The following is a 27826-nucleotide window of genomic DNA, read 5'->3' as shown; positions in this document are numbered from 1 at the left end:
TTTCCTATGAAGCATCCACTCCATATTTTTCACTTGACTCTGACCTCATGTGTATTGCAAAAGAGCTGCACACACCACAGTTCTCCCTGAAGCTTTTCAGTTAAGAGATTTAAGGGGAAGATTCTCCTCTGGGGTTGGCCAAGCTGCAAATGAGTCTTGGCAGCCACCATGCCAGCCACATGGATGCTGCTAGTGCTTTACCCAGATCTCCTTCACCAGGGAGACTCAAACAATCCATCCTTATCCCACAACCCTTGACTGACTGGCAAGGGGTTGCAAAACCAGAGCCCTTGCCTGAGGGTGGGGTATAAACTCTGGTGTGATTTAAGCTTCAGACTTCCCATGGGAAAAGGCTAAAACTAGTTTCCAGCTGAGACTCTGGTCTTGCTTAGCTTTATTCCCCTGGTTCCCTCACATACCTTTTCTTGAAAGCATTCCCTCAATAAATCACTTTCCTAAGAATCCTATCTCAGACTCTATTTGTAGGGAACCCAAGCTAAACAGCCTGTATATAAGAAAGATGAAAACTAATAATCGCATTTGAATTCCTGGATCTTACATGTTTTTCCTTGTAGTTTTTACCTAGGTGAGCTGATTTGTTTAAACTATTTGGATCTGAGAGTCTGTCAGTTGCATCTAAAAGAGTCCTGACATTTAGCAGCATTCTATAAATGTTTGTTGACTAAGTATATTGAATTATAAATTGGGTAAAATGGAAAATATACTTAATTTCCATTAAGGATGGAATGGTGAGGGGATATCTCTTTCTTTAAGGTAGGTGAGGATGAAAACATGGTGAGCTAGTCTATTTAAACTTCTAGGATTGGGTTTCTGTCATTTCCATTTTAAAGAGTCCTGACATTCAGCATTCTATAAATAATTGTTGAATAAGTATATTGAATTAATAAGTAGCATGAAATGGAAATATAGATGATGATGCAATAAACTGCATTGAGTGTTTTGAGAAATGGTAATTTGCATTAATCACAGTCTATAAATATAAATAGTAAATCAGCAGGAAGGTGAGTAGTGGAGACATTCTAGGCCTAAGGAACTTTTGTAACAACAAAGATTTGGCAATGTGGAAGTAAAAGGTATTTGGGAAAAGATTTGTCCTACATGGGTAGAGCACAAGAATGAAAAAAAAAAACCTATTTATTTTGTTGAAGCAGCAAGTCTATGAGATTGTATGGAGGGAAAGCAGATCATCACTGGTGTGTATTACCAAGCTTACGGGCTAATGCTGACAGGTGGGCTCCAAAAGAAGGTACAAGATGTACAAACAACATTCTGATATTTTTGAGATGTAACAGCAAAGGGATTGCAGCAAATGTAATCAAGCTGTGGCTGTTAGTCATGGTCACATGCAATCAGGGTAAAGATCTGCTGAGACCCATTGATTGTGAGGTGTGTTCTTCACCCACATGGCAGGTCAGACTTAGGGTGTCAGTCTCCTTGGTGTTATTTTGTTCTGATTTATTTCACCTGAGTGGTGCAAAAACTGGCCTGTACAGCAAAATAAATACATTTATTTTGATCATGCTAAGTCATCATCAAAGCTGCTGGTTTTTTTTTTTTTTTCAGAAAGCAATAAGTACTGAAAGTAGAGTATTTCATATTGATTGCTCATCATAATGCCTACTCTCACTATGTCTAATATGAACTTCCATTTACATAGCCAGATGTTTTTGTGTGAGTTATTCTATATAATCTTCACAACTTTCCAACAAAGTACAAAGTTTAAACTTTGCCATAGTCACCAGACTTTAAACCATGCCTTCTCTCTTCAAGTTCACACCTCTTTCTAATACCTGAAAATAGCCTCATGGTGATTCCTATGGATATTCAATAAATATTTGCTAATTTGAGTTGAAATAGCACAGTTAGTTCTTGGGTTTTATTCCTCTGTGCTCCTCAGGATAATGGCCTCCTTTGTCTGCCACCTCCTCAGTGCCCAGAAGACCAGACTTCTGGTAGTAGGCCCTATTCCTCAGCTGCTCTTGTTGCTGGAAGAGCCTGAGCCTTATCCCACATGGTTTTTGAACATCTCATAGGCATTTTCAAAGTAATATGTCTAAAAGTGAATTCCTTGTACACCAGAAACTGATGTATATAACACTGTATATTAATGTTACTGGAATTGAAATGTAAAAACTTAATAAAGTTTTTTAAAAAAGGAATTCTTGATGATTTTTTTGAAACCTACATAAACTCTAGTTGGCTCCCACTCTTCCCCACGTCAGCATCCCCCTCTATGCCACTGACCAGTGAGTTATTAATGCCAGAAATTTGAGTGTCAACCTGTTAATTTCACTTTCAAATTACATCTAGAATCTCTTTACTTCTGTTTACCTCCAATAGTACAGTCCTAGTCTAAGGCATCCACTAGTACCTTCACTAGTACCATCACTAGTATGATTTGTCTCTACTAGTACCATCCTCTTCTAAGGCCTACTCCTTTCATTTTGATAGTTGCAATAGCCTCCTAACCGGACTTCCTTTTTGTAATCTATACACCCAATCCACTCTGCACATGTCAGCCAGATTGAGCTTTTAAAAACGTAAATCAGATCACAACATTCTTTGGTTTAAAATTGTTTAAGACTTCCAACTGCACTTTAGATAAGTCAGTGTTCAAGTAACCTACAATGCCCTGCATATATTGCCTGCTTATCTCCCCAGTATCACTGTCCTCTTTGCTCAGTGGTCATATTGGCTTTCCGTTAGTTCTTAGGGTGCACCGAACTCTTTCCTGCCATAGGGACTTTGCTGTTACAATTTTTCTGCTTGGAATGCTCTTATTTTTATGGAGTTTTTAAAGAAGATTTTATTTATTTGAAATAAAGAAAGAGTGAGTGAGAGAGAGAGAGAGAGAGAGAGAGAGAGAGAAGGAGGGAGAGAGCACGAACAGGGGAGAGGGGGAGGGGCAGAGGAAAAGGGAGCAGTGGATTTCCATGATGTGGGGCTCTATCTCAGGACTCCGGGATCATGACCTGAGCCAAAGGCAGATGTTTAACTGACTGAGCCTACCCAGGTGCCCCATGCTTGGAATGCTCTTGATGAGGCTAGTTCTCCCTATTCTTCATGACTTGACACACATTAACTCCTCAAGAAAGTTTTCCATAAAATCCCTAAAATAGTAGTTGTCTCTGATATTCTCAATTATGTCACATTATCCTTTTCTTTACAGCAATCTACAATTATTTGCTGTAATTATTTTATTATTTGTGAAATTCCTTCTTATATATATTCTGTGTAAGAAAGTAAACTTCATGAAAGCTGTGACATTGTTTAGTCTTGGGTATATCACTAATTCTTGGCACACAGTAGGCCCTGAATAAATATTCTTTTTTTTTTAAGATTTTATTTATTTATTCATTAGAGATAGAGATACAGGCAGAGGGAGAAGCAGGATTCCCACAAGGAGCCGTATGTAGGACTCAATCCCAGACCCCAGGATCATGCCTTGAGCCAAAGGCAGACAGAAACTCAACCATTGAGCAACAGAAACTCAACCATTGAGCAACCCAGGTGTCCCTGAATAAGTATTCTTTAAATGAACAAAAGATTGAGTGATCTCCCATCTAACTGAGAAGGCTATAGGAGCCACTATTTATTCCTGCCTTCATGTCACTCAGGTGGCCACTCACCTAACCTAGGTCAGAGAGAAAGTATAGAAGTTTGAGAACTATACAAAAGGAATCAACCTATCAGCCTTGCTGTAGTGGAAACATTAGGAGATGTGGGTCAAAAGAATTATATTCTAATTTGAGAGAGTTACCTAACCTTTTTGAGCCTCAGTTCTTCACGTATAAGAACAGGGATCAGCTTACATAGTGTATAGTCTTATTATCTTGTATCCACAATGCCCGAAACATAACAGATGCTAAAAATATGAGTGTATGTAATAAAATCATCATACCTTATAGGATTTTTGTGAGGATTAAATGAGATACTGAACTATTGGGTTTATTATAAATGCTTCTTAAATGCTTATCTCAGAACACGCAGTTGAAAGAAAGTTAAAGTTGCTTTCTTATTCAAAGCAACTCTGAAAAAGAACAAAGTTGGAGGACTCACATTTCAGGATTTCAAAAGTTAGTGAAAAGCTATAAGTAAGTCACCGCAGTGCTGGTGTAAGTCTAGATATAAGATAAATGGAATAGGATTGAGAGTTCAGAAATAAACCATTACATTTTTGGTCAGTTGATCTTTTTTTAAATTTGAGATATTGAGATAAAATATCATAACATAAACTTTACCATCTGAATCATTTTTAACTGTACATCCAGTGATGTTAAATGCATTCATAATGTTGCATAACCATCTCTACCATTCACTTTCATAACTTGTAAGCTGGTAAAACTAAAACCCTATACTTATTAAACAATAACTCCCCATTCCCTCTCCTCAGCTCCTGACAAACACAATTCTACTTTCTGTCTCTGTAACTTTGACTACTCTAAATATATGTCTCATATAAATAGAAACATACAGTATTTGTCTTTTTGTGACTGACTCATTTCACTTAGCATAATGTCCTCAAGGTTTATCCATGATGTAGCATATGTCAGAATCTCCTTCCTTTTTAAGGCTGAATAATATATTCTTTTGTATGTTTATACCACATTTTGCTTTTCCATTCATGTGCTGATGGACACTTTGATTGCTTCCATGTTTCAACTACCATGAATAACATTGCTATGAACATGAGTGTAAAAATATGTTTGAGTCCCTGCTTCCAATTTTTTTTTTGGTATATATCCAGATGTGGAATGCTGGATCATTAGTAATTGCTTTTTTAATTTTTTGAGGAACTGCCATCTCTTTTCCATAGAAGCTGTGCCATTTTACATTCCTAATAACGTTGCACAAGGGTTTCAATTTTTCCACATCTTGACACTTGCTATTTTATGTTTTTTAGATGGTAGCCATCCTAACAGATGTGAGGTGGTATCTCATTGTAATTTTGATTTGCATTTCCTTAATGATTAGTGATATTGAGCATCTTTTCATGTGCTTCTTGATGACTTGTACATCTTGAGAAATATCTAAATCTTTTGTCTGGTTTTTCATCAAGTTGTATTTGTTGTTGCTGAATTTTAGGAGTTCTCTATATATTACGGATATTAATCACTTTTCATATATATGATTTGCAAATTTTTCTTCAATTCTGTGAGTTGTTGCCTTTTTACTCTGCTGATAATGTCTTTTGATGCACAAAATAAAAAATTTTCCATGAAGTCTAATTTGTCTATTTTCTAGGTTGTTGCCCATGCTTTTGGTGTCATATCCAGGAAATCACTGCCAAATCCAATGCTGTGTAGCATTTGTTGCATATTTTCTTATAAAAATTTTATACTTTTAGATCTCACATTTAAGTCTTCTTTCCATTTTGAGTTAATTTTTATATATGACGTTTGTTAAAGAGCCATTAATGCTTTTGCATGTGATTATCTAGCTTTTCCAACACCATTTGTTGAAAAGACTGTTTTTTTCTCCATCAAATTGTGTTGATACCCTTGTCAAAATTGTTTGACCATACAAACAAGAGTTTATTTATGGGCTCTCTATTTTTTAAAAAAGATTTTAAAAATTTATTCATGAGAGACACAGAGAGAGAGAGAGGCAGAGGGAGAAGCAAGCTCCATGCAGGGACCCCGATGTGGGATTCAATCCTGGGACTCCAAGATCACACCCTGAGCTGAAGGCAAGTGCTCAACTGCTGAGCCACCCAGGCGTCCCCATGGGCTCTCTATTTCATTCAATTGGTCTACACTGTCTTTATGCCAGTACCACACTGTTTATGGTCAGTTGATTTTAGAGAATCCAGTGGAGAAAGAGTGATATTTTCCACAACTGATGTTGGGACAACTGGATATCCACATACAAAAGAATGGCGTTGGATTCCTGCCCACACCATATATAAAATTTAACTCAAAACGGATCAAAGATCTAAATGTAACAACTAAAACCACAACGCTCTTAGAAAACAACATAGGCGTAAATCTCTGTGACCTTGTATCAGGCAATGGTTTCTTAAATATGATGCCAAAAGCACAGCAACCAAAGAAAAAAAGATAAATTGGGCTTCACCAAAGCCAAAAACTTTTGTGCCAAAGGATACTGTCAAGAAAAGAAAACTCAAAGAATAGAAGAAAATATTTACAAGTTATATATTAGATAAGAGAGTTCTATTCAGAATATTTAAAGAAATCTTAAAATTCAACAACAAAAAACCCAAACAACCCAATTTTAAAATAGGCAAAGGATTTTATTAGACATTTCTCCAAGGAGATGTACAAATGGCTAAAAAGCACATGAAAGTATGCTGAACATCATTAGTCATCAGGGAAATGCAAATGAAAACCACAATTAGATATTACTTAATACTCATTAGAATGACTATTTAAAAAAATACAGATATTAATAAGAGTTGGGGGGAAAACTACAACAAATAACACAGAAAATTATTTAAGATATATGCAAAAATGAAAGAAAACTGTTAGCAAGGATGTGGAGAAACTAGATTCTCATACCTTGTTAGTAGTAAAGGGGGGGCAGCCACTTTGGAAAACAATTTTATATTTCCTCCATTTTTAAATATAGAGTTACCATCTGACCCAGCAATTCCACTTCTAGGTATGTACCTACAAGATGTCCACAGAAAACCTGTACACAAATGTTCATAACAGTGTTATTCATAAAACTAAAAACTGGAAATGACCTGCATATTCATCAACTGATGAATGAATAAAGAACATGTGGTATATTCACACAGTAGAATGTTATTCAGTAATTGAAAAGGAACAAAGTACAGTATAGTACTACAACATAATGATCCTTGAAAACATTATGCTCAGTGAAAAAAGCTAGAAATAAAACACCAAATATTGCATGATTCATTTTATATGAAATGTCCACAATAGGTAAATTCATTGAGACAGAATGTAGATTAATGGTTCCCAGGTGCTAGCAAAGGGGGGAATGACTGCCAGTGGGCATAGGGTTTCTTTATGGGGTAATGAAAATATTACACAGTGGTGATAGTTGCACAACTCTAAATATACTAAAAAACACTGGATTGTATACTTTAAAAGGGTGAATTTTGTGTTATGTGAAATACACCTCAACCAAGCCATTTTATTTTATTTTATTTTTTAAAGATTTTATTTATTTATTCATGAGAGACACACAGAGAGAAACAGAGACATAGGCAGAGGGAGAAGCACCAGGATCATGCCCTGAGCCAAAAGCAGACATTCAACCACTGAGCCACCCAGGCATCTCTCAACCAAGCCATTTTAAAAAGAAAAGAACAGGGGATCCCTGGGTGGCTCAGTGGTTTAGCACCTGTCTTTGGCCCAGGGCGTGATCCTGGAGTCCTGGGTTCGAGTCCCGTGTCGGGCTCCTGGCATGGGGCCTGCTTCTCCCTCTCCCTCTGCCTGTGTCTCTGCCTCTCTTTCTCTCTCTCTGTGTGTCTATCATGAACAAATAAATAAATAAATCTTTAAAATAAATAAATAGAAAAGAATATTTTCCTAAAGATCTCATTTTAAATGTGAAGAAATTGAGGTCTAAAGAATTTGAATGTTTATGGGACGCCTGGGTGGCTCCGAGGTTGAGCAACTGCCTCTGGCTCAGGGAGTGATCCTGGAGTCCTGGGATCAAGTCCCACATGGGGGTCCCTGCATGGAGCCTGCTTCTCCCTCTGTCTATGCGTCTGCCCCCCTCTTTCTCTGTTGTCTCTCATGAATAAATAAGTAAAAAATCTTAAAAATAAAAAGAATTTGAATGCTTACACATATATCAGTGGTTTTCTCTTCAGCGGACACTGCTGTGAAATTACAAAGGCAAGCCACTGGCTGGGAGAAAATATTTGAAAAAATATATCTGATAGGGACATTTCTCCAGAATATGCAAAGTACTCAGTAATAAGAGAAACAGCTCAATTTAAGAAATTAAAGATATCTTCTTTGACTGGGACACTTGGGTGGCTCAGTGGTTGAGCATCTGCCTTCAGCTCAGGGCGTGATCCCAGGACTGAATCCCACATTGGGCTCCCCTCAGGGAGCCTGCTTCTCCCTCTGCTGTGTCTCTGCCTCTCTCTGTGTGTATCGCACGAATAAATAAATAAAATCTTAAAAAAAAAAAAAGATATCTTTGGGGCAGCCTGGGTGGCTCAGCGGTTTAAACGCCTGCCTTCAGCCCAGGGCGTGATCCTGGTGTCCCGGGATCGAGTCCCACGTCGGGCTCCCTGCATGGAGCCTGCTTCTCCCTCTGCCTGTGTCTCTGCCTCTCTCTCTCTCTATCATGAATAAATAAATAAAATATTAAAAAAAAAGATATCTTCTTTGACCAAAAAGGATAGATGGAGGGCAAAAAAATAGAAGGAAAGATGCTCAAAATCATTTTGATTAGGGAAATGCAAATTCAAGCCACTATTGTGTACTTCGACATATCCACTAGAATGACTAAAATGAAAGACTGACAATACCGAGTATTGTAAAGTAAGTGGAACAATTGGAACTTTACTTTGCCAACTAGAGTATGAGAAATGAGATTGCCACTTCAGAGAAGTTTGCAGTACCTTATAGAATTAAATATGCACTTAGCATCTAATCTAGCAATCCCACTTATAAGTATTTATCCAGGAGAAATGAAAACATATGTTCACTCAAAGACTTGTAGATGAGTATTCACAGTGTCACTGATCCATCTATCACAACCACTAATTCAGGAAATCAATAGATAAGCAAGCCTTGGCACTGCCACGGCCAAGTGCTCCCTCTCAGGAAATCCCAAAGGTAGCTGGACAAGTTGAAAGCATAGCTCCTAACTGGATTTGCTAACTCTGTTGCCCAACAAACTCTGATAAACTCATTACAAGAGAAGCCAATAACTCAAGAAAGGAGGGTTTGGAAAAGAAAAAAGAAGAAATTTATCTCAAATGTCAGCAGCCGGGGGAAAGGTGACAGGCTCAAGCCTTAACAACTGACCTGTCTGTGAGAGAGATGGATATCTAGAGTTTAATAAGGTGAGGAAGGATGAGCAAGACAGAAGGCAGAGAGCATACGATCATGGGTGAAGGTTGGTAGGTGTTCAGCCCATGATCATGGGCAGGGAAGGGGACGTGTGGGATGTGGTCTTTTAGGCATTCCATGACTCTCAGGGCTTTTCTAGTCTAGTCATTTGACTAGAATGGAATGTTCTGGTCATTTAAAAACATCTTCATCAATGACTCAAAAAAGTGCAATAAGAGATAAGCACACTGTGTTTTATTTAGAGCATGCATTAAGCTGTGTGCCTAATTCTGGTATTAACTGCTGGGGTCTATAGCTGAGCCAGAGGGCTCACTGATAATAGTAGACTTATTAATAAAAATTTTAAAAATAAACCTCAGAACAATCTAAATATTCAACTGACAGAAGAAAATCGTCATATATTCATGCAATGGCATGCTATTTAGCAATAAATAAACAAATTACTGATACATGTTGATGAATTTCAAAAACGTTATGTTAAATGAAAGAAGCCAAACATAAAGTTTTTGGAAAGACATAAATTTTTTGAAAATTGTAGTGAAAAAAATCCGATCTGTGTTTTTCAAGGGTCAGGAATAAAGGAAGGAGATTGCCTACAAAGGGGCAGGAAGGAACACTTGTGATGATGGAAATGAAGTGTTCTATATCATGATGATGGTGGTGGTTAAAGTATATATTTTTCAGAACTCATCAAATTACACCTAAAAATGGTTAACTGTATATGCAAATAATATCTCATTAAAGCTGATTTTTAAAAAGACCATTATTCAAAAACTTCATTTAAAGATGAAAAAGTTGAGCTCTAAAGGTAAGTGATCACAAAGGTAGTGGAAGTTAGAAATCCATCCAGCATTAGGAGTCTTTGACTCCTTATCTAAGGCCATTTGCATTATAACTTGTACCTTAGTTTTAGAAAGAAAAGCATCAAATGTACTTTCATTTATTTAGGTTTCCTCTCTCTACTGCTTGCTAGATCTTCTTGGGAATGCAGTAATTAAATATATTGTGAGTTTTTTCTTCTATATAGCTCAACCTGGGATCAAACCTTTTGATAATAAATAATATTGGAGTCCTCAATTGAATGACAGGTTGTCTCAGTTTCTAAATACCATTAGTAAAAGGGGTCTAATAATTTCCTGTCAGCTTTTTAACAGACTAAGGAAAATTAAGAATGTCTCAGACAGCAGTCGGATAGAAATAACGGTGTTATTTCCAGGTTTGCAGCTTGTTTTGTATTTCTCTATTGCTTTGTTTCAAAAGAAAGCAAACTACTGGAGAACTCAAAGTATTCAGGTTGTTGATGGAGGTTTTTGCAGACTTCATTTGGAAAATGCAGGGGAGCCCCCTGGTGTAGTTTCTTGTTTACTGCACTTGAGTGGACACTGCCATCAAGTGGAGAGATGAGAACTACCTGGTGGGGGTGGTGAAACAGGTGATGCGGATTAACAAGTGCCCTTGCGATGAGCACCCAGTGATGTATGGGAGTGTTGAATCACAATATTGTACACATGAAACTTACAGAACACTATGTTAACTCTACTGGAAATAGAATAGAATAGAATAAAAAATAAATAATTAAAAACAGGACTACTTTGACATCTTGTCCATTCAGGTGCTCCTGACCTTTTGTGATAAGTGATCCACAGTGACCACCCTAACTAAGGCAGAATGTGTTGGTATTGGTTGTAAATCAATGAGAATTGGTAAGAGTCTATTATTTTCCAAGTGTTAGATTGATGAAAAAGAATGACATTTGGAAAAGATCACTCCACTCAGTGTGGAGCCTAAGGCAGGGCTTGAAATCACAATGTTGAGACCAAGACCTGAGCCTAGACCAGGAGTCAGATGCTTAACTGACTGAGGCACCCAGGTGCTCCAAACACAGATCACTTTAGAATCAAAAGTTAAATGTTATAATACTACATGGCTTACAAAGGGCTTGTATGCAAATTATTTGGTTTCATTTACTAAGAGCTCTATGAGGTGGGTTTTTTTTTTTAAGATTTTATTTATTCATGAAAGACACAGACAGGCAGAGACACAGGCAGAGGGTGAAGCAGGTTCCATGCAAGGAGCCTCATGTGGGACTTGAACCCGGGACTCCAGGATCATGCCTTGAGCCAAAGGCAGACGCTCAACCACTGAGCAAGGCATCTTTGTCTCCACTCTTGCTCCCTCCAACATGACCTAACCTTTTTTACTTCTTCCTTCTCATATACCATTGATTTTAAAACATATTTGAATATGCAATCATATATGTTCTCTTAACTTAAAAAAAGATTTCTGAAAATTGCCTGTCTGATGGGTGCATCGTAATAGAACTGCAACTTAAGTTACAAGAGGATCTGGAGATCTATCATTAGCAGTGTCTGATTAGTGATAATTTTTTAGCTTTGCCCCGTGATCTGTAGTAATGTATTAGCAAAAGTTACTAGATTTGCAATAATATAGGAGCAAAATTTCTGGAAATAATAAGTATTGCTAAGCAAACCAACAGATTTGGACAACAAAGAATATTTGATCATGCACGAGGCTATGCGCTGTAGCACTTAAATACTTTGTAGATTTAAAAAAATATTTTATTTATTTATTCATGAGAGACAGAGAGAGAGAGAGAGAGGCAGAGACATAGGCAGAGGGAGAAATAGGCTCCATGCAGGGAGCCTGATGTGGGATTCAATCCCAGGACCCCGAGATCACGACTTGAGCCAAAGGCCACCACTGAGCCACCCAGTTGTCCCATATTTTGTAGATTTTTATCAGTGATGAAAATATGGCAAGATCCTAAAATACATTTTTTGGCCCCACCAGAATATTCATCTTTTAGTAACTCACAATTTAACAATATATTGAGCACATAATTTACTTTCATCTTTGGGTTACTAGTTTACTCCTCCTACCCCACTAAAACTTCTTTATACATATACATATGTATATGTATGTATACAGGGTAAAAACTGACCACCTAGGTTCGTGTCCTGACTCTGTCACTTCTACTGTGTGACTCAAGCAAGTTACTTGCCCTCTCTCTGCCTCAGGGTTTTCCACTGGTAAAATGAAGACACTAATAGTACCTACCTCATGAAGGTCCTGTAAGGAGATTACATGTACGCTGAAAGTGAGGTTTACAGGACCTGGGAGGTTTGGCTATTGTCAAGATAAGGTTGCTTTTATGGACATTAAGGAAGGCACTTGCTGGGATGAGCACTGGGGGTTATATGTAAGTAAGGAATCACTAAATTCTACCCCTGAAACCAATACTACACTATACGTTACCTAACTTGAATTTAAAACAAGAAGGTTTTTTTTTTTTAAAGATTTTATTTACTTATTCATGAGACACACACACACACACACACACACACACAGAGAAAGAGAGAGAGAGAGAGGCAGAGACACAGGCAGAGGGAGAAGCAGGTTCCACGCAGGGAGCCCGACGCGGGACTTGATCCCAGGTCTCCAGGATCATGCCCTGGGCCGAAGGCGGTGCTAAGCCGCTGAACCACCTGTGCTGCCCAAGAACGTTGTTTTTAGTCTCTAATAAAACATCAACACTAAGGCAGCTATGAGCTCCCCGAGGAATGTCATGCTCTGCATGTCTCGGGTATTTATCAGTGGGCTGCAAGTTATAAGGAGATTCAATTCAAGCTACATCTCCCTTGCCTTTATTCTCCTCATTATTCTCTGCCGCCCCCCCGCCCCCCGCCTTGCTGAACAATTATGACCCTTAAATCTTTAAGGTTGTCGAGGCTGGAAGTGTAGAAATGTCCCTACCTGTGGGTCAACACTAGTCAGGGGGGTGCATCGGGGAGTTACAAAAGGCAGAGGTAGCTGAGTCTAATTTGGACAGCAAAGAAGCATCACTGGGTGGTAAGGACCATCTGTTGACGTGAAATTATTATAGTGATGGAGTCTTGGCACCGAGTGGAAAAACATTGAAAATAGCAACATGTTAGAATTAAACTGGCTATAAGAATGAGAAGTCCAACAAAGAGACCCTTAGTTGTTGACCATAGTCCTCTCCTGAACCAGGAACTTAACCAATCAAAACAGAGGGAAGGTAGAGCCTTAATTTGAACATTCATATCTGTTAGTAGTCCTGTGACATTTTTATGATAATCTGGGATGTATACACAGTATTCTGTTCTAAGAGTGGTACATGAATCTCTTTGTGCTGCTGTTAGGATATCTAAAGCCATTCTATTTGAAGAGCCACTTTGAGCATTTGGGTGACCTCAGTATTAAGTAAGGAGACAGTTTTGTGAATCATTGAGTGCCTTTATGGTGTTTTTATTAAGGGCTTCCAAGTGCCAAATTATGCTTTCCAACCATATAGATGGTACAAAATGGACGTCAAATGGTCATAACACTGAAAAACAGATCATGTGCATCTTTGTTTTAAATTGGGAAGATTAGCCAGGGTAGTGATGCTTGCTTGTAATAATGTGCCCTTGAATCCAGGCAACACCTAAGGTGCAATTACCTATCCACCCTGAAGAAAGGCAGGACCACAGGTTGGTTAGTTCCACAAAACCTCTGAGTTCCATTTGGGGCTAGCCATCTGATTCAGGTTGCCTTATTCAATCAGTAGCAAACCAGTCAGTTATCTAGAGTATAACGGTTTGAGAACATATTTCTAATGATAGCCATCTGAAATGTGGGTGTTATTGCCAAGTATCTTACGTATGATTTGTTTCCAGGATAAAACTGCCTTTTGACTGAGCTGTCCAGTGGTGGGCACGAGCCATAAATATGTATCCCAAATTTGGTATATACCATCTTTAGCATGATGATAACTAAAGTTTTGTGATTTAGGCACTAATTGACAGGCATTGATTTGTGGGCTTGCAAAGTCAGTTAATATTTTACTTGTCTGAGGGCATGAAAAAGTCTGGTTATGTCCTGGTAAATCCTATGTCCTATTGATCGTCAGTAGATCTATCATGAAACATGGTGTCATTAGGATTATATATTTTTTCTGAAATATAGGTATACAGAGAATGCCAATCAGTGCCTTGTAAAGGGGAAATTTACCAGGGTAACCAGGATATAGTTCACATGGGCAAAATTCCAAATATCCAACAAGCTGTTTGATTTTGAAGTTCAGCATAAGTGGTGCCCATTGTAGAAAGGAACCGTGTGCTAAAATTTGTGAACAGAGAACAAAGAAAATGTACAACTTTTATCATCATCTGAAAGGGAGCTTGAGATCTCCTATAGGTTCACAAGAGTAAGAAGGCACGTTAGTTTGCTCATTGGTTTCCTGTGAAGGAAGTACAGGTTTTATTTTAGATATATGGGTCCAGGAAGAGTGTCCCTCTGACATCACTATAGTAGGAGTATATTCCATTTTGTATTTAAGTCCCCTGCTGTATTTGACTTCCAATCTCTTATTTTATTTATTTTAAAGATTTGTCCATTAGAGAGAGAGAGAGAAAGAGAGAGAGAGAGAGAAAATGAGTAGGGGGAGGAAGGAACAGAGAGAGAAAGAGAAGCAGACTTCCCACGGATTAGGGAGCCCCAGGCGGGGCTTGATCCCAGGACCCTAAGATCGTGACCTGAGCCGAAGACAACCACTTAACCAACTAAGCCACCCAGGTGCCCCTGACTTCCAATCTTTTAAATAACCTGTGTCTCTGGGGCTTGCATGAGGTGGATTTTTAGTTATAGTTAAATCAGGTTTGGGGATCATATGATCAGTATATTTATAAAGTAACATGAATCAAACCAGCCTTGAGTAATTCAATAAAGTATTGTAATCTTCGTCCAATAACAAATCCACTGTAAGAAATGGTTTTCCATAGGATGACTCAAAAGTGCTCAGTCCTAAGTGTAGTTAGGTGCCATTTTAAAGTATGATCTGCTTTTTCTGCTTTTTCAGAGGATTGTGGATGCCAGGCTGAATGTAAAAAATATTACATCTTTTAAAGCTTGTTCTATTTGCTGGGTTATTCGTGCAGTAAAAGAAGGACCATTGTCACTTTGAAGGAATGATTTCTCACAAGAAAGCTTTGGTTACTTCTCTGGCTCTTTCAGTCTTACATGGAAAGGCCTCAATCCAACCAGTGAAAGTATCAGCAAACACTAGTAGGAACTTGTAGCTTTTGCAAGGAGTCATTTGTGTGAAATCAAGCTGCCAGTCCTCTCCTGGATAAGAACCACACCTTTAGACTGGTTTTAAAAGTAGGGATGGGGTGGAGTGTACAGACCGTGCCTTTTGGATTTACTTGTGCACAAACAATATGGATAGGCAGACTTGTATTACTGTAGTCGTTAAATTTACTCCATCAAATATGTTTTTATTTAAATGTTCTAAAGTACCTTTACCTAAACGAGTAGCCTGGTGTAAATCCTGTGTTATCTTTCATTGGTTATTTTTCAGTATAGATTTTTTTCTCATTAACAAGACATTCCTGTGCATTTTTTGGAATATCCTCATTCCTGGGTTATGTGAATTTCTTGGTCTGAATAGACTGGAGTTATGGGCTCTATTGTAAAACTTAGTATTTGTTTATTTTTCTCTACCTGTTTAGCTTCACAGTATGTCAAATTGTTTCCTTTAGATTCTAAGGCCATACCCTTTTGGTGTCCCCTGAGATCCTGAGGTGAATTACAGCTACTTCCTTAGGTAGGTGTATGACCTCAAGAAGAGTAATTATTCCAGGCCCATAGTTGATTGGGGAGTTATGCCTCAATAAATATCCCTCTTTCTTCTAAATTACCCCATGGGCATGTAGCACCAGGGAAGCATATTTGGAGTCAGAATAAATATTAATTTTTAGGCCTTTTCCAATTGAAAAGCATGGGTAAGTTCTATTAATTCAGCCTTTTGAGCAGAAGTATTTATTGGAAGGCTTTTTGCCTCAGTGCTCTTAGCTAAACTAACTATAGCATATCTGGCTTTTCTTTCTCCCTAATCCATAAAGCTACTGCCATCCGTAAACCAGCTGTCATCTGCGTTTTCAAGAGAAGAATCTTTTAAATCTGGTTTGCTAGAATAAACAAGATTGATAATTTCTGCTCATTCATGTTCGATCATAGAAGTATGATTGATGGTCAGATCCAGGCATAAGGGTAGTTGGGTTAAAGTTTGATAGGTTTTAAGTATTATTTCAGGTGTGTCTAAAAGCATAGCCTGGTATTTAGTAAATTGGCTTCCCTCTATCAACCACTGGTGATCTTTGGTCTCTAAGACACTTTGGACCTGACATGGAGTCACCACTGTCAAGGACTGTCCCATAGTAAGTTTTGAAGCTTCTTCTACCAGAAGGGCTATTGTAGCCCCTGCCTGAAGACAAGCCGGCCATCCCTGTGCTTATTATCAAGTGACTTTGAAAAATAGCCCATTGACCTTGTCTCATTTCTTAATTTCTGGGTAAGAACTCCGAAAGCTTGTTCCTGTTTTTCTATGACACATAAGGTGAAAGTCTTTTCTAGATTTGGAAAAGACAAAGCTGGGGCTGATGAAAGCTTAGCTTTTATTTTTATTTATTTTATTTTTTTATTATTATTATTTTTTTTTGAAAGCTTAGCTTTTAATGTTTGAAAGGCTGTCTGCTGGGTTTTAGTCCAGAGTAGAGGTTCTTTTTCAGGGTGTTTAATTGAATCATGCAGTGGTTTGGCTAAGAGCCCAAATCCAGGAATCCACAGGTAGCAAAAACTTGCCACGCTTAGGATAGTTGTAGGTGGGAGTCCAAGATCTAATAGAGCCTTTTCTTTTCTTTCTTTCTTTTTTTTTTTTTGTCAGTAGACAGGGTACAGGGGCCTGGTATTAGTCCATACCCCTAATATTGTACTTTTTGTTTAGATATTTGTGCCTTTTTCGGGGAGACACAATATCCTCTGTCTACCAAGAAGTTAAGTTATAGAATTACTATCAGACATTTCTTTTGTGGGAGTGCAGGTTAAAATATCATCCAAATATTGAGTTATAGTCCTTTGAGGCAAGGAGATAGCACGGAGGTCTTTTCTAAGTGCAGCCCCAAACAGGTAAGAATTCTCTCTAAATCTCTGCAGCAAGACTATTGAGGTTAATCTGAGCAGCCCATAGGGTTAAAGGTGAGGCTCATTCAAAAGCAAATAGGCTGTGTGTCTTTCACTTAGGGGATGCCAGGGAACCTGGGTGGGTAGAGTATATGGATTTAGCTTTATGGGATGAATAGGCATCACTGCCTCATTTATAGGTCTTAAATCTTATACCATCTAATATTCTCCATTGGCTTTTTTTGCTGGTCAAATTGGAGAGTTATAAGGAGATTGACAAGGCTTTAAAATACCATGTTTGAGAAACTTATCAATAAGTGGTTGTAACCCAGCTCTTGCCTCAGGTTTTAAGGGATATTGTTTTTTATGACATACAGTGATTGGGTCCTTTAAGGTCACTTTCACTGGCTGGGCTTTAAGAGCCTATCCCAAGACATCACAATCCCAGACCTGTGGATTTACTTCCTTCCAGATATTAGAAGGGATACCAGGGTAAGGTTTTAATTCTCCAGATGTTAAAGAGAACAAACCATCCTCTTCTTTAGTAAGAGCAAACCTGCTTCCTAGTTTATACATTAAGTCTCGTAAAAGTAATGGAGTGGGACAAGATGGAAGGTCTAGAAACACATGAGTAACCAATTGGTTTCTATACCTACAGGTTAAAGGCATTGTCTGGCAATACATTTTAGTTGTTCCTGCTATGTCAACAATTTTATGGCTAGAAAAACAAGTAAGACTGGAGTGCTAAATAAGAACAGAATGAGTGGCCTCTGTATCAACAAGAAAATTGAAAAACTTACCTTTCATATCCAGAATACCAGGTCTCAGTCACCTTGATGTCAAAGGGAGCCAGAGCAGCCTCAGGGCCCTGTCATGCTAGGTCCTCTGGTTCCTGCTCTTTGGCAGGGAAGTGAGTTTTTGTTGTCTCTCTCTCTGGAGATGAGGACAGTCTCTCTTCCAATGTCCTTTTTTTTGCACAGACAGGACATGACTGTGGTGGAGAACATTTGTCTGGACATTCTTTGCTTCAATGTCTGATTAGGCCACACCCATAGCATGGGGTCATACCTGGTCCTTTGTCTGATACTGGCCTTTTTTTGGGTGCCTGATTATTCTAGTGTGGTGGGGAATCTGCAATAGTGCCAGCTGATATTTAAGCCTGTATTTTACCCTGAGATTTATTTAGCTCTTGATTCTTTTCCTGACTTAAGGCCACATCTCTATTATTAAAGACTCCAGTAGCTACTTCTAGTAGGTACTGGGTAGGGGTTTGAGGTCCTGGAGACATTTTAGTCAGTTTTTGGCAGCTGTCAGGTGCTGACTGACTTATAAAATGATGTTTAGTGTGATTGTTCCCTCGGGTGAGATTGGGTCCAGATTTGTATACTTTCAAAGGTGGCTCCTATCAAATGACCCTGAAATAGAGCTGAATTTTCATCAGCTCCTTGAGAAACTTCCTGAATTTTATCAAAGTTTACAGGTTTAGAGAATCCTTTTTTCATTCCTTCTATTAAACAAGTGAGCATATGGTGTCATCTTTCCCTTCCCTATCTTCTTGGTAATTCCAGTGAGGTTCAGTATTGGGAACAGCAGTTCTCCCTATCAGATAACAACCTCTATCTCTGGCTGTTGGTTCATCAGCAAATTTTTGATGAGCCCCTTTTCCACAAGGGTGCAACAATGAGTTGATATGTTGTATATATCTTGCCAGGTCAAATCAAACATAATAGATAATTGTTGAAAGCCCTCAATAAATTGAGGAGGGTTTTTGGAATATTGTTCTAATTGTTGTTTTATCTGAGCCAGGTCTGCTATGGAGAATGGGACACGGACTTTAATTGTACCCATTTCTCTACTAGCAACCTCCCTAAGAAGATAAAATCCAGATTTAGGTGGAACCCCTGGGAGATAAGGAGTTCTACTCCTAGTATGCCTAACTGGGCTGGGAGAAAAGGGGTCTTGAGGTTTACAGGGAGGAGGGTTGTAACAGAGCCAGTATCATCTTTGTTTAGATTGGCCAGTGATTACTCCAGTAGACCAGGTTTATTAATAGGAATGGGCCTATTTAGACAGTCATCATCCAATATGTCCAGAGGGGGTTTATTAACCAGGTTAGTGGTTGGACACATTCTGTTGGGGTCTTGATTTAAGGCCATGAAGGCTAGACATAAGGTACCTTAGTCCATTTGCAACCCCCTTTTTTGCAGGAGAGATCTAGCCTGATAGATTATATTGAAGCTTAATGTCCCACAAATGCACCATTTTTCCTCATTTCATGAGGAGTAATGAGGTCATGCAATGTTACAGAAGATCAGTTTATTCTTTCTTAAATCTTGCAATCCAAATTGATTCCAGTGAGTTAAAAAGCATCCCAAGGAAGAATCCTTAGGGACTGAAGAATAATATTTCAGGTTCCTAGAAAAGTAGAAAAGATCCATTAGCAAAAATCCCCCCTGAATCCCAGGTGGCGTCCCATGCAGGATATGTCAGGGGTTCCTGGTCTCAAAGTGAGTCACTATGAACAACACCTTGCCTCGTAGGAGGGATGCCAGCATCTGCTCCCTTCCTCATTGCATTCTAGTCCAAATGAACACTGGCAATGGACCAAAATGCTGTGCTGTGCCATGCTATGAAGAACCTGCTGTTTTTAACTCATAGAAAACACTAAAAATAGTATTACAAGGAGGACATTACCTAATTTTGTAATTTAGGTAGTTAGTAGGAGATACTGATGGAAAACAGTAGAGATAGAAATCCACCATGATCTAAATGACATTTCAACACATGTAGCTCTTACAGCTGACTTTCCTAGGAAACAGTCCCTGGTTAGGTTTTAATTCAATCAGGTGCTGCTTTTGTCTGGCTCTTGGTGGAGGTCTCATGGCCAGAAGCGACTAGACCAGAGAAACAAAGGGGATCACATTAGACCAATGAGGATGAAACTTCACACGGGAGTCTTAAGATTGGCAGCCATCCTGGTGACTTTGGTGGCTGTCCCATGCCCAAAAAGACAACTTTGTATAAGAATAGGAATAAAGGGAGGCATCAAAGTATCTGAGTCTTATTACCATTCTGGCTAGGGTAGTAGCTTCCAGTCAAAAGGCTTTCTCCTGCCCGTAGGGCAGCCACAGGTTAGAGGATAACAGCCTGAGCGGTTGACATGAAAGTGTTCCAATATGAGACAGTACTTGAAAAAGCCCCTGCTGTGAGAGTAAAGGAAGAGGAAGTACCCACCAAGTTTGTAAGGAGGCTCACTTCTGAAAGCTGTCATGAGCTGAGAGAACCCAGAAGATGTACCAGCGCTGCTTCAGGATCCTTCTTTTTTCTTTGTCTTTCTTTCCCTTCTCCTGGCTTGCTATGTCAGTTCAGCCAACTGACTGAAGAGACAGTTTCTTTTCATGTTTCATGCCTCTACCTTATAGAGAAGTGGTACTTGAGAACCACATGGACCATTAGAGTGTGAGGACTCTTGGGCCTGTAAGAGAAGACTCGAGTCCCACGTTGGATGTCAAATGATGTGATTTGAAGTTTGGATCCAAGAGTGAATGGTCAGAAAAGAATTCGTGACATGTCTTCAGTGCAAAAAGGTGTCTAAAAAAAAAAAAATATATATATATATAATATATATATATTTTTTATTGGAGTTTAATTTGGCAACATATAGCATAACCCCCAGTGCTCAGCCCACCAAGTGCCCCCCTCAGTGCCCATCACCCAGTCACCCCAGCCCACCGCCCACGTCCCTTTCCTCTACCCCTGTTCGTTTCCCAGAGTTAGGTGTCTCTCATGTTTTGTCACCCTCACTGATATTTTCACTCATTTTCTCTCCTTTCCCCTTTATTCCCTTTCACTATTTTTTATATTCCCCAAATGAATGAGACCATATAATGTTTGTCCTTCTCCGATGGACTTATTTCACTCAGCCTAATACCCTCCAGTTCCATCCACGTTGAAGCAAATGGTTGGTATCTCTCATTTCTAATGGCTGAACAAAAAGGTGTTTTTATGATAGCACGGGGACAGGATCCATGGGGAGACAGAGCTGCACTGGTGATTGTGGGGAGTGACTGATTATACACTTATAAATTTGTGGAGGAAGAGCGATAGAGATAACTTCAGTTTCTAAGGAATTTTCCTATGCTGAAAGTGAGGTTTTAGGACCTTGGAGGTGTGGTTATTGTCAAAAGATTGTTTAGTCTCTAACAGAACATCAACTCTAAGGCAGCCATGAGCTCCCCGAGGAATGTCCTGCTCTGCATGTCTTGGGTATTTCTCAAGTGGGCTGCAAGTTGAAAGATTAAATTTAAGCTACACTTCTGCCTTTGTTCTTCTCATCATCTTCCCCATCTCCACCCATTATGCTGTGCTGACCCTACAGTCTATCTCTAGACTTAATAATGGGATAATATATTTCCTTATTCTTTAAGACCATTTGAGTGAAGTTTCTTATTTCTTACAACCCAAATGCTGTGAATCCTTCATATGGATAAATTACTTAGCCTCTTTGATTCTGTTTCTTTATCTAAAATAATCCTTATATACCTGTATTTTGAAAATTTAAGTGAGCTTTGTCATGCATGTTGGCATGTGGCTATCATTACTAGGTTAAGATAATACTTCTTTATCCTGCTCATAATCTGATCTCACACTGAGCTATTCAGGTAGCTTAGAATCTTTTGCATATTCTCTCAGGAATTTAACCCCACATAATCTGGACCAAAGACCTTGAAACTGAGTAAATCTCAGCTAGCTCCACAGAGTACAGCAGTATAGTATAATGCTTAGGAAAGATGGAGCAGGAATTAGATAGACTGCCTTGGTTGAAGTAATAGCAGCCCACTAACAATGATCTTTGGGTAAATTGCTTAACTCCTCTAGGGCCCAGGGTCCCCATCCACATATTGTATATAATAATACCTACTTCAGAGGTTGTTTTTTTAAAGATTTTATTTATTTGACAGAGAGAGAGAGCAAGAGAGAGGGAGCACAAACATGGGGAGGGGCAGAGCGAGAGAGAGAAACAGGCTTCCCTCTGAGCAGGGAGCAGGATGTAGGGCTCCATTCCCAGGACCCTGGGATCATGACCTGAGTCAAAGGCAGATATTTAACTGACTGAGCCACCCAGGTGCCCCCAGAGATTATTTTACATTGAAAGGAAGTAAACTATATTAAGATTTTAGCCTATTGCCATTTGTATATATAATATATATACACTATATATTATATATATGCATACATATATTTGGTTACAGTGGTTTAATTTATTCATATGTCTTTAATCTCTGCTTACTTAGCATCAGAAGTCTTCTTGTACATGCAAAATATACTGAACTTGAAATGCAGTTGAGAGCTCTATCTTACTCTTTAGTTTTATCAACATTGCTTGAGTTTCTTTATTCTTAAAGTTCATAGTTTTGTGTTGGAGATTTGTAAGGCTATTTTTGTTTTTCTTTTTTTTTTAATGTTTTTTTATTGGAGTTAGATTTGCCAACATATAGCATAACACCTAGTACTCATCCTGTCAAGTGCCCCCTCAGTGCCCGTCACCCAGTCACCCCATCCTCCCGCCCACCCCCTTCCACCACCCCTTGTTCATTTTCCAGAGTTAAGAGTCTCTCATGTTCTGTCTCCCTCACTGATATTTCCCACTTATTTTCTCTCCTTTCCCCTTTAATCCCTTTCACTATTTTTATATTCCCTGAATGAATGAAACCATATAATGTTTGTTCTTCTCTGACTGACTTACTTCACTCAGCATAATACCCTCCAGTTCTATCCACGTCGAAGTACATGGTGGGTATTCATCATTTCTAATGGCTGAATAATATTCCGTTGTATATATAGACCACATCTTGTTTATCATTCATTTCGATGGAGACTGAGGCTCCTTCCACAGTTCGGCTATTGTGGACATTGCTGCTATAAACATGGGGGTGCAGGTGTCTCAGTTTTTCACTGCATCTTTATCTTTGTGGTAAATCCCCAGTAATGCAATTGCTGGGTCGTAGGGTAGCTCTATTTTTAACTCTGAGGAACCTCCACACAGTTTTCCAGAGTGGCTGTACCAGTTCACATTCCAACCAACAGTGCAAGAGGGTTCCCCTTTCTCCGCATCCTCTCCAACATTTGTTGTTTTCTGTCTTGTTAATTTTCCCCATTCCCACTGGTGTGAGGTGGGATCTCATTGTGGTTTTGATTTGTATTTCCCTGATGGCCAGTGATGCGGAGCATTTTCTCATGCTTCTTGGCCATGTGTATGTCTTCTTTAGCGAAATTTCTGTTCATGTCTTTTGCCCAATTCATGATTGGATTGTTTATTTCTTTGCTGCTGAGTTTATTAAGTTCTTTATAGATCTTGGATACTAGCCTTTTATCTGATATGTCATTTGCAAATATCTTCTCCCATTCTGTAGGTTGTCTATGAGTTTTGTTGACTGTTTCATTTGCTGTGTGGAAGCTTTTTATCTTGATTAATTCCCAGTAGTTCATTTTTGCTTTTGTTTCCCTTGCCTGTAGAGACGTGTCTTGCAAGAAGTTGCTGTGGCCAAGTTCAAAAAGAGTGTTGCCTGTGTTCTCCTCCAGGATTTTGGTGGATTCTTGTCTCACATACAGATCTTTCATCCATTTTGAATTTATCTTTGTGTATGGTGTAAGAGAATGGTCTAGTTTCATTCTTCTGCATGTGGCTGTCCAATTTTCTCAGCACCATTTTTTGAGGAGACTCTCCTTTTTCCAGTGGATAGTCTTTCCTGCTTCGTTGAATATTAGTTGACCATAGAGCTGAGTGCCGATTTCTGGATTCTCTATTCTGTTCCATTGATCTATGTGTCTGTTTTTGTGCCAGTACCACACTGTCTTGATGATCACAAGTACAACTTGAAATTATAAGGCCATTTTTGACGTTATTTTTGTGTGCCTGGGGAGATAGGTGGCAGGATTCTGAGCAAACCTCAATGCCCGACTTGTCAGATTTCAGGTACCTCTCTGCCCTCCTACACTCCTATGGCCTAAAGGTATGTGGTAGGTAAGGGGTGTAAACATCATTGGAACAGATAGGGCGTCTCTGGAGGGCATGCCTCCTGAGCTAGGTCTCACTGCTGAAAGCTGTCATGAGCTGAGAGAACCCAGCACTACTTCAGGATCCTTCTTTTTTCTCTCTTTGTCTTTCTTCCCCATTTTCTGGCTTGCTATGTCAGTTCAGCCAACTGACTGAAGAGACAGTTTCTTTTCATGTTTCATGCCTCTACCTTATAGAGAAGTGGTACTTGAGAACCACATGGATCTTTAGAGTGTGAGAACCTTGGGCCTGTAAGACAACATTCAATCAAGTCTTATTTGATGCCTAAGAGACATTGGGTTCCCAAGTGTCTAATGACTATACTGCTACGTAGGGGGCATAGTAAGGACTTGAACCTACATCTGGATCTAGCTAGCACTCTATTTTCACTTAGTGAATTAATCTGGCAAGAGTTGCTAAGAAAATTGATATTTAAGAAATACTTAATAAATGCTGCATACAAGTCAGAAGTGTATTTGTATAGTTTCATTTGATCTTTACAACTAACCTGTGAGAGGATTGGGAGAGGTTTAGCAACTTGCCAAAGGTCACAATGGATTGAGAGTGGGGAAGCTGGGGTATGAAACTACATTGTCTGATTTAAATTCAGAGTTCCTAAGACAGAAAATATTTGTGCTCAGGCTACTTATGCTTCACCTTATACAAATACTTGCAGGGGCACCTGGATGGCTCAGTGGTTGAGCATCTGCTTTTGGCTTAGGTCGTGATCCTGGGGTCCTGAGATCCTGTCCTGCATTAGGCTCCCCACAGGGAGCCTGTTTCTCCTTTGCCTGTCTCTGCCTCTCTCTGTGTGTCTCTTATGAATAAATAAATAAAATATTTTTTTAAATGCTTGCAGGTGTAAGGTAAAAATTCAATGTAAACAAAGCACCTTCAGCCAAGGGAAACATTATTTATTCATGAACTTCAGGGTTTCAATTGTTTTCCCCTAGAGAACTAAAGCCTCTAGCCCCTACTTACTGAAAATGTGGTCTGTACACCAGAAACTTTGGCATGTCCTGGGATCCTGTTAAAAATGCAGAATACCAGACTCCACTTCAGATCTCTTGAATCAGAATATGGAGCATAATAAGATTCTCAGGCGAATTGTGTGCCCCTTAAAGTTGGGAAGCTCTACTTTAGCTGAAACTGAAGGATTCCTGATCTCTGATGATCTCATAATATTATTACTAAATATCTCCTTAACATGATGAAATTCCCAAATAATTTCCAAACCACTCTCTCAAGAATTTGCAAAAAGAGAATCAGAGAAAAACAAGACTAGTACTATATGGTACATACCTTGCTAAGGGCGAAGAGACTTGAAATCAACTTGTAAGTCTTTTTGAAAAACTACAAAGGAATTTAAACAGAAATTTCTTCCACATTCCAAACCACTGACTCCAATGAAGGTAACAAGTATTTACTGAAAAAATGAAAAAATGAGAGGAAAAGGATACTTATCAAATGGCAACACCAGGCATTTTGCATAGTTTAATTTCTTGTTATAACATTGAATCCTCACTGTGTATATAAGGGAACCGAGGCAAAATAGGTTAGGTAAATTATTCAAGGCCATATAGACTTGAGTCTGAATCCAGATTTGTCTGGATCCAAAGCTCTAATGCCACTCACTGTGCGTGACCCACATAAACTGCGAGGTGCTGCAGGAATCGGAAAGAAGCTCCTATTTTCTCAGTTCTAAGATATACTTGTTTCTCCACAGCTTGACACGTCTGAAGTTGGGATTCTTCTTAAAACCAGCATTGAAAGAAACTCACCAAGGTGCCAAAAAAATTCAATGTAGAATGGAAAGTTTTCTTTTTAACAAATAGTGTCAGAATAACTGGATATCCAACTGAAAAGAATGAGCCTTGACCTATACCCCATACCACACACTAAAATTAATTTGAGATGTATCATAGACTTAAATGTAAAGGCCAAAATTTTAAGTGTGGAAGCATATATTTTCAACCTTGGAATAGACAAATGTTTCTTAAAGAAGACATAGAAAGCACTAAATAACCTCATACCCAGTAGGATGGCTGCTATAAAAAAAAATAACAGAAAATAACCAGAGTTGGAGAGGATATGGGGAAATTGGAAACCTTGCACACTGTTGGTGGGATTGTAAAATAGTTCACTATGGAAAACAATAGGGAGTTCCTCAAAAAATTTAAAATAGAACTACTATATGATCCAGCAATCCCACTTCTGGGTATATATCCATAAAAATTGAAAGCAGGGTTTCAAAGAGATATTTGCACACTCATGTTCATAGCAATACTTTTCACAATAGAAAAGAGGTAGAATCTTTGCTGAAAAAAGAATTTAACTTAAAAGAAAAATCAGTTTTACTTCATTAAATCATTTCTTAAGGCAGTGAAAAGAAAATGAAAAGGCAAATCACATACTGGGAGATAATCTTCACAATACATATATCCACAGTGGATGCTATGGTGCTCCCTCCAGACTTCCCTTCCACAGCTTCCAGAAATTTTGGCAGCGAGGTCAACAGATGAGTCTGCCTCTAGACATTCCCCTTGCCCAGAGGGAGCTGCCAGGAACAGAACACCTCAGTTCCAAAGGGGTTTGGAAATAGAAGACTGTGGAGAACACAATTATCAATTGAGTCTGTAGTTCTGAGCGAAGTTCCTTAGAGATATGGAAGAGGTTTACAAGGAAGTTTTGAGGAAATCCAATATATAACATTTGGGTAAAGGAGGGAAAAAAAGGGGAGGCAGAAGGAGAGGAGAGGTAAGGGCATTCAGAGAGATGGGAGGAAAACTAGGGCTGTATGGAGACATTAAAGTCAAAGGAAGAGGATGTGTTAGAAGGGAGGTAGTTTGGGTTTTTTTTCTAACTTATTTATTCATGGGAGACACAGAGAGGCAGAGACATAGGCAGAGGGGAAGCCTGATGTGGGACTTGATCCCAGGACGCTGGTATCACGACCCGAGCCAAAAGCAGGGGCTCAACCACTGAGCCGCTCAGGCATCCCTGGAAGGGAAGAAGTTTGTCAAATGTTGGGAAGAGATTATGTAAGAGAAAGACTGAACAATGTTTATCATATTTAGCAATATGGAGGTCACTGGAGGCAATAGTTAAGAGCAATTTGTTTTTATTATGGGGGCAGAAACTAGACTGATGAGTGAGAGGTAAGGAAATAAACACAGCAATGAAACAACTCTAAAACTTTTTGAATGAGAAAAGAGAACTAGGTTAGCTTAGGAACAGCTACCTAGATCAGATGGCAAAATATTTAAAATTTTAATTTAGTTATTTTTTGGATAAGTGCTACATTCATTTGGTTCAAAGATTTTTTAAAATTATACATTGAGAAATCTTATTTTCACATATGCCCATCTAATTCTTTATAACCACATCCCCTACCTTGTCCTCTATATGTAACCACTAACTATTAGGTTTTTGGAATCCTTCACTATTTCTTTTTTTTTTAAAGTTTTTATATAAATTCCAGTTAGTTAGCATACAGTATAATATTAGTTTCAGATGTAGAACTTAGTGATGCAACACTTCCTTACAACACCTGGTGCTCATCACAATAAGCATACTCCTTAATCCCTACCACTTACTTTAACCCATCCCCCTTGTGACCAACAGTTTACTCTCTATTCTTCAGAGTCTGCTTCTTGGGGCACCCGGGTGGCAGTGGGTTAAGCATCTACCTTCAGCTCAAGTCATGATCCCAGGGTCCTGGGATTGAGCCCCACATCCAGTT

At 38.9% G+C, this 27826-nt stretch overlaps 1 protein-coding gene across 1 annotated transcript in view; it reads right to left on the bottom strand.

Moving 5' to 3' along the window:
• PTH (parathyroid hormone) overlaps nucleotides 1–26612 on the bottom strand; it is a 46800-nt gene extending 20188 nt beyond the window's left edge. Inside the window, exons 1-4 of the mRNA XM_041729660.1 lie at nucleotides 26499–26612; nucleotides 25387–25510; nucleotides 20262–20618; nucleotides 17828–19442 (exon numbers count right to left, since the gene is read on the bottom strand). Of these exons, the coding sequence (XP_041585594.1) occupies nucleotides 17828–17834 (7 nt within the window). The 5' untranslated portion in view covers nucleotides 17835–19442; nucleotides 20262–20618; nucleotides 25387–25510; nucleotides 26499–26612. The remainder of the gene's footprint in view (nucleotides 1–17827; nucleotides 19443–20261; nucleotides 20619–25386; nucleotides 25511–26498) is intronic.
• Between the last annotated feature and the right edge of the window lie 1214 nt (nucleotides 26613–27826).

The sequence above is a fragment of the Vulpes lagopus genome, chromosome 15, assembly GCF_018345385.1.
Source record: "Vulpes lagopus strain Blue_001 chromosome 15, ASM1834538v1, whole genome shotgun sequence".
Lineage (NCBI taxonomy): Eukaryota > Metazoa > Chordata > Mammalia > Carnivora > Canidae > Vulpes > Vulpes lagopus.
The sequence above is the reverse complement of the archived record's forward strand: the minus strand, read 5'-3'. Positions and strand labels throughout refer to the sequence as shown.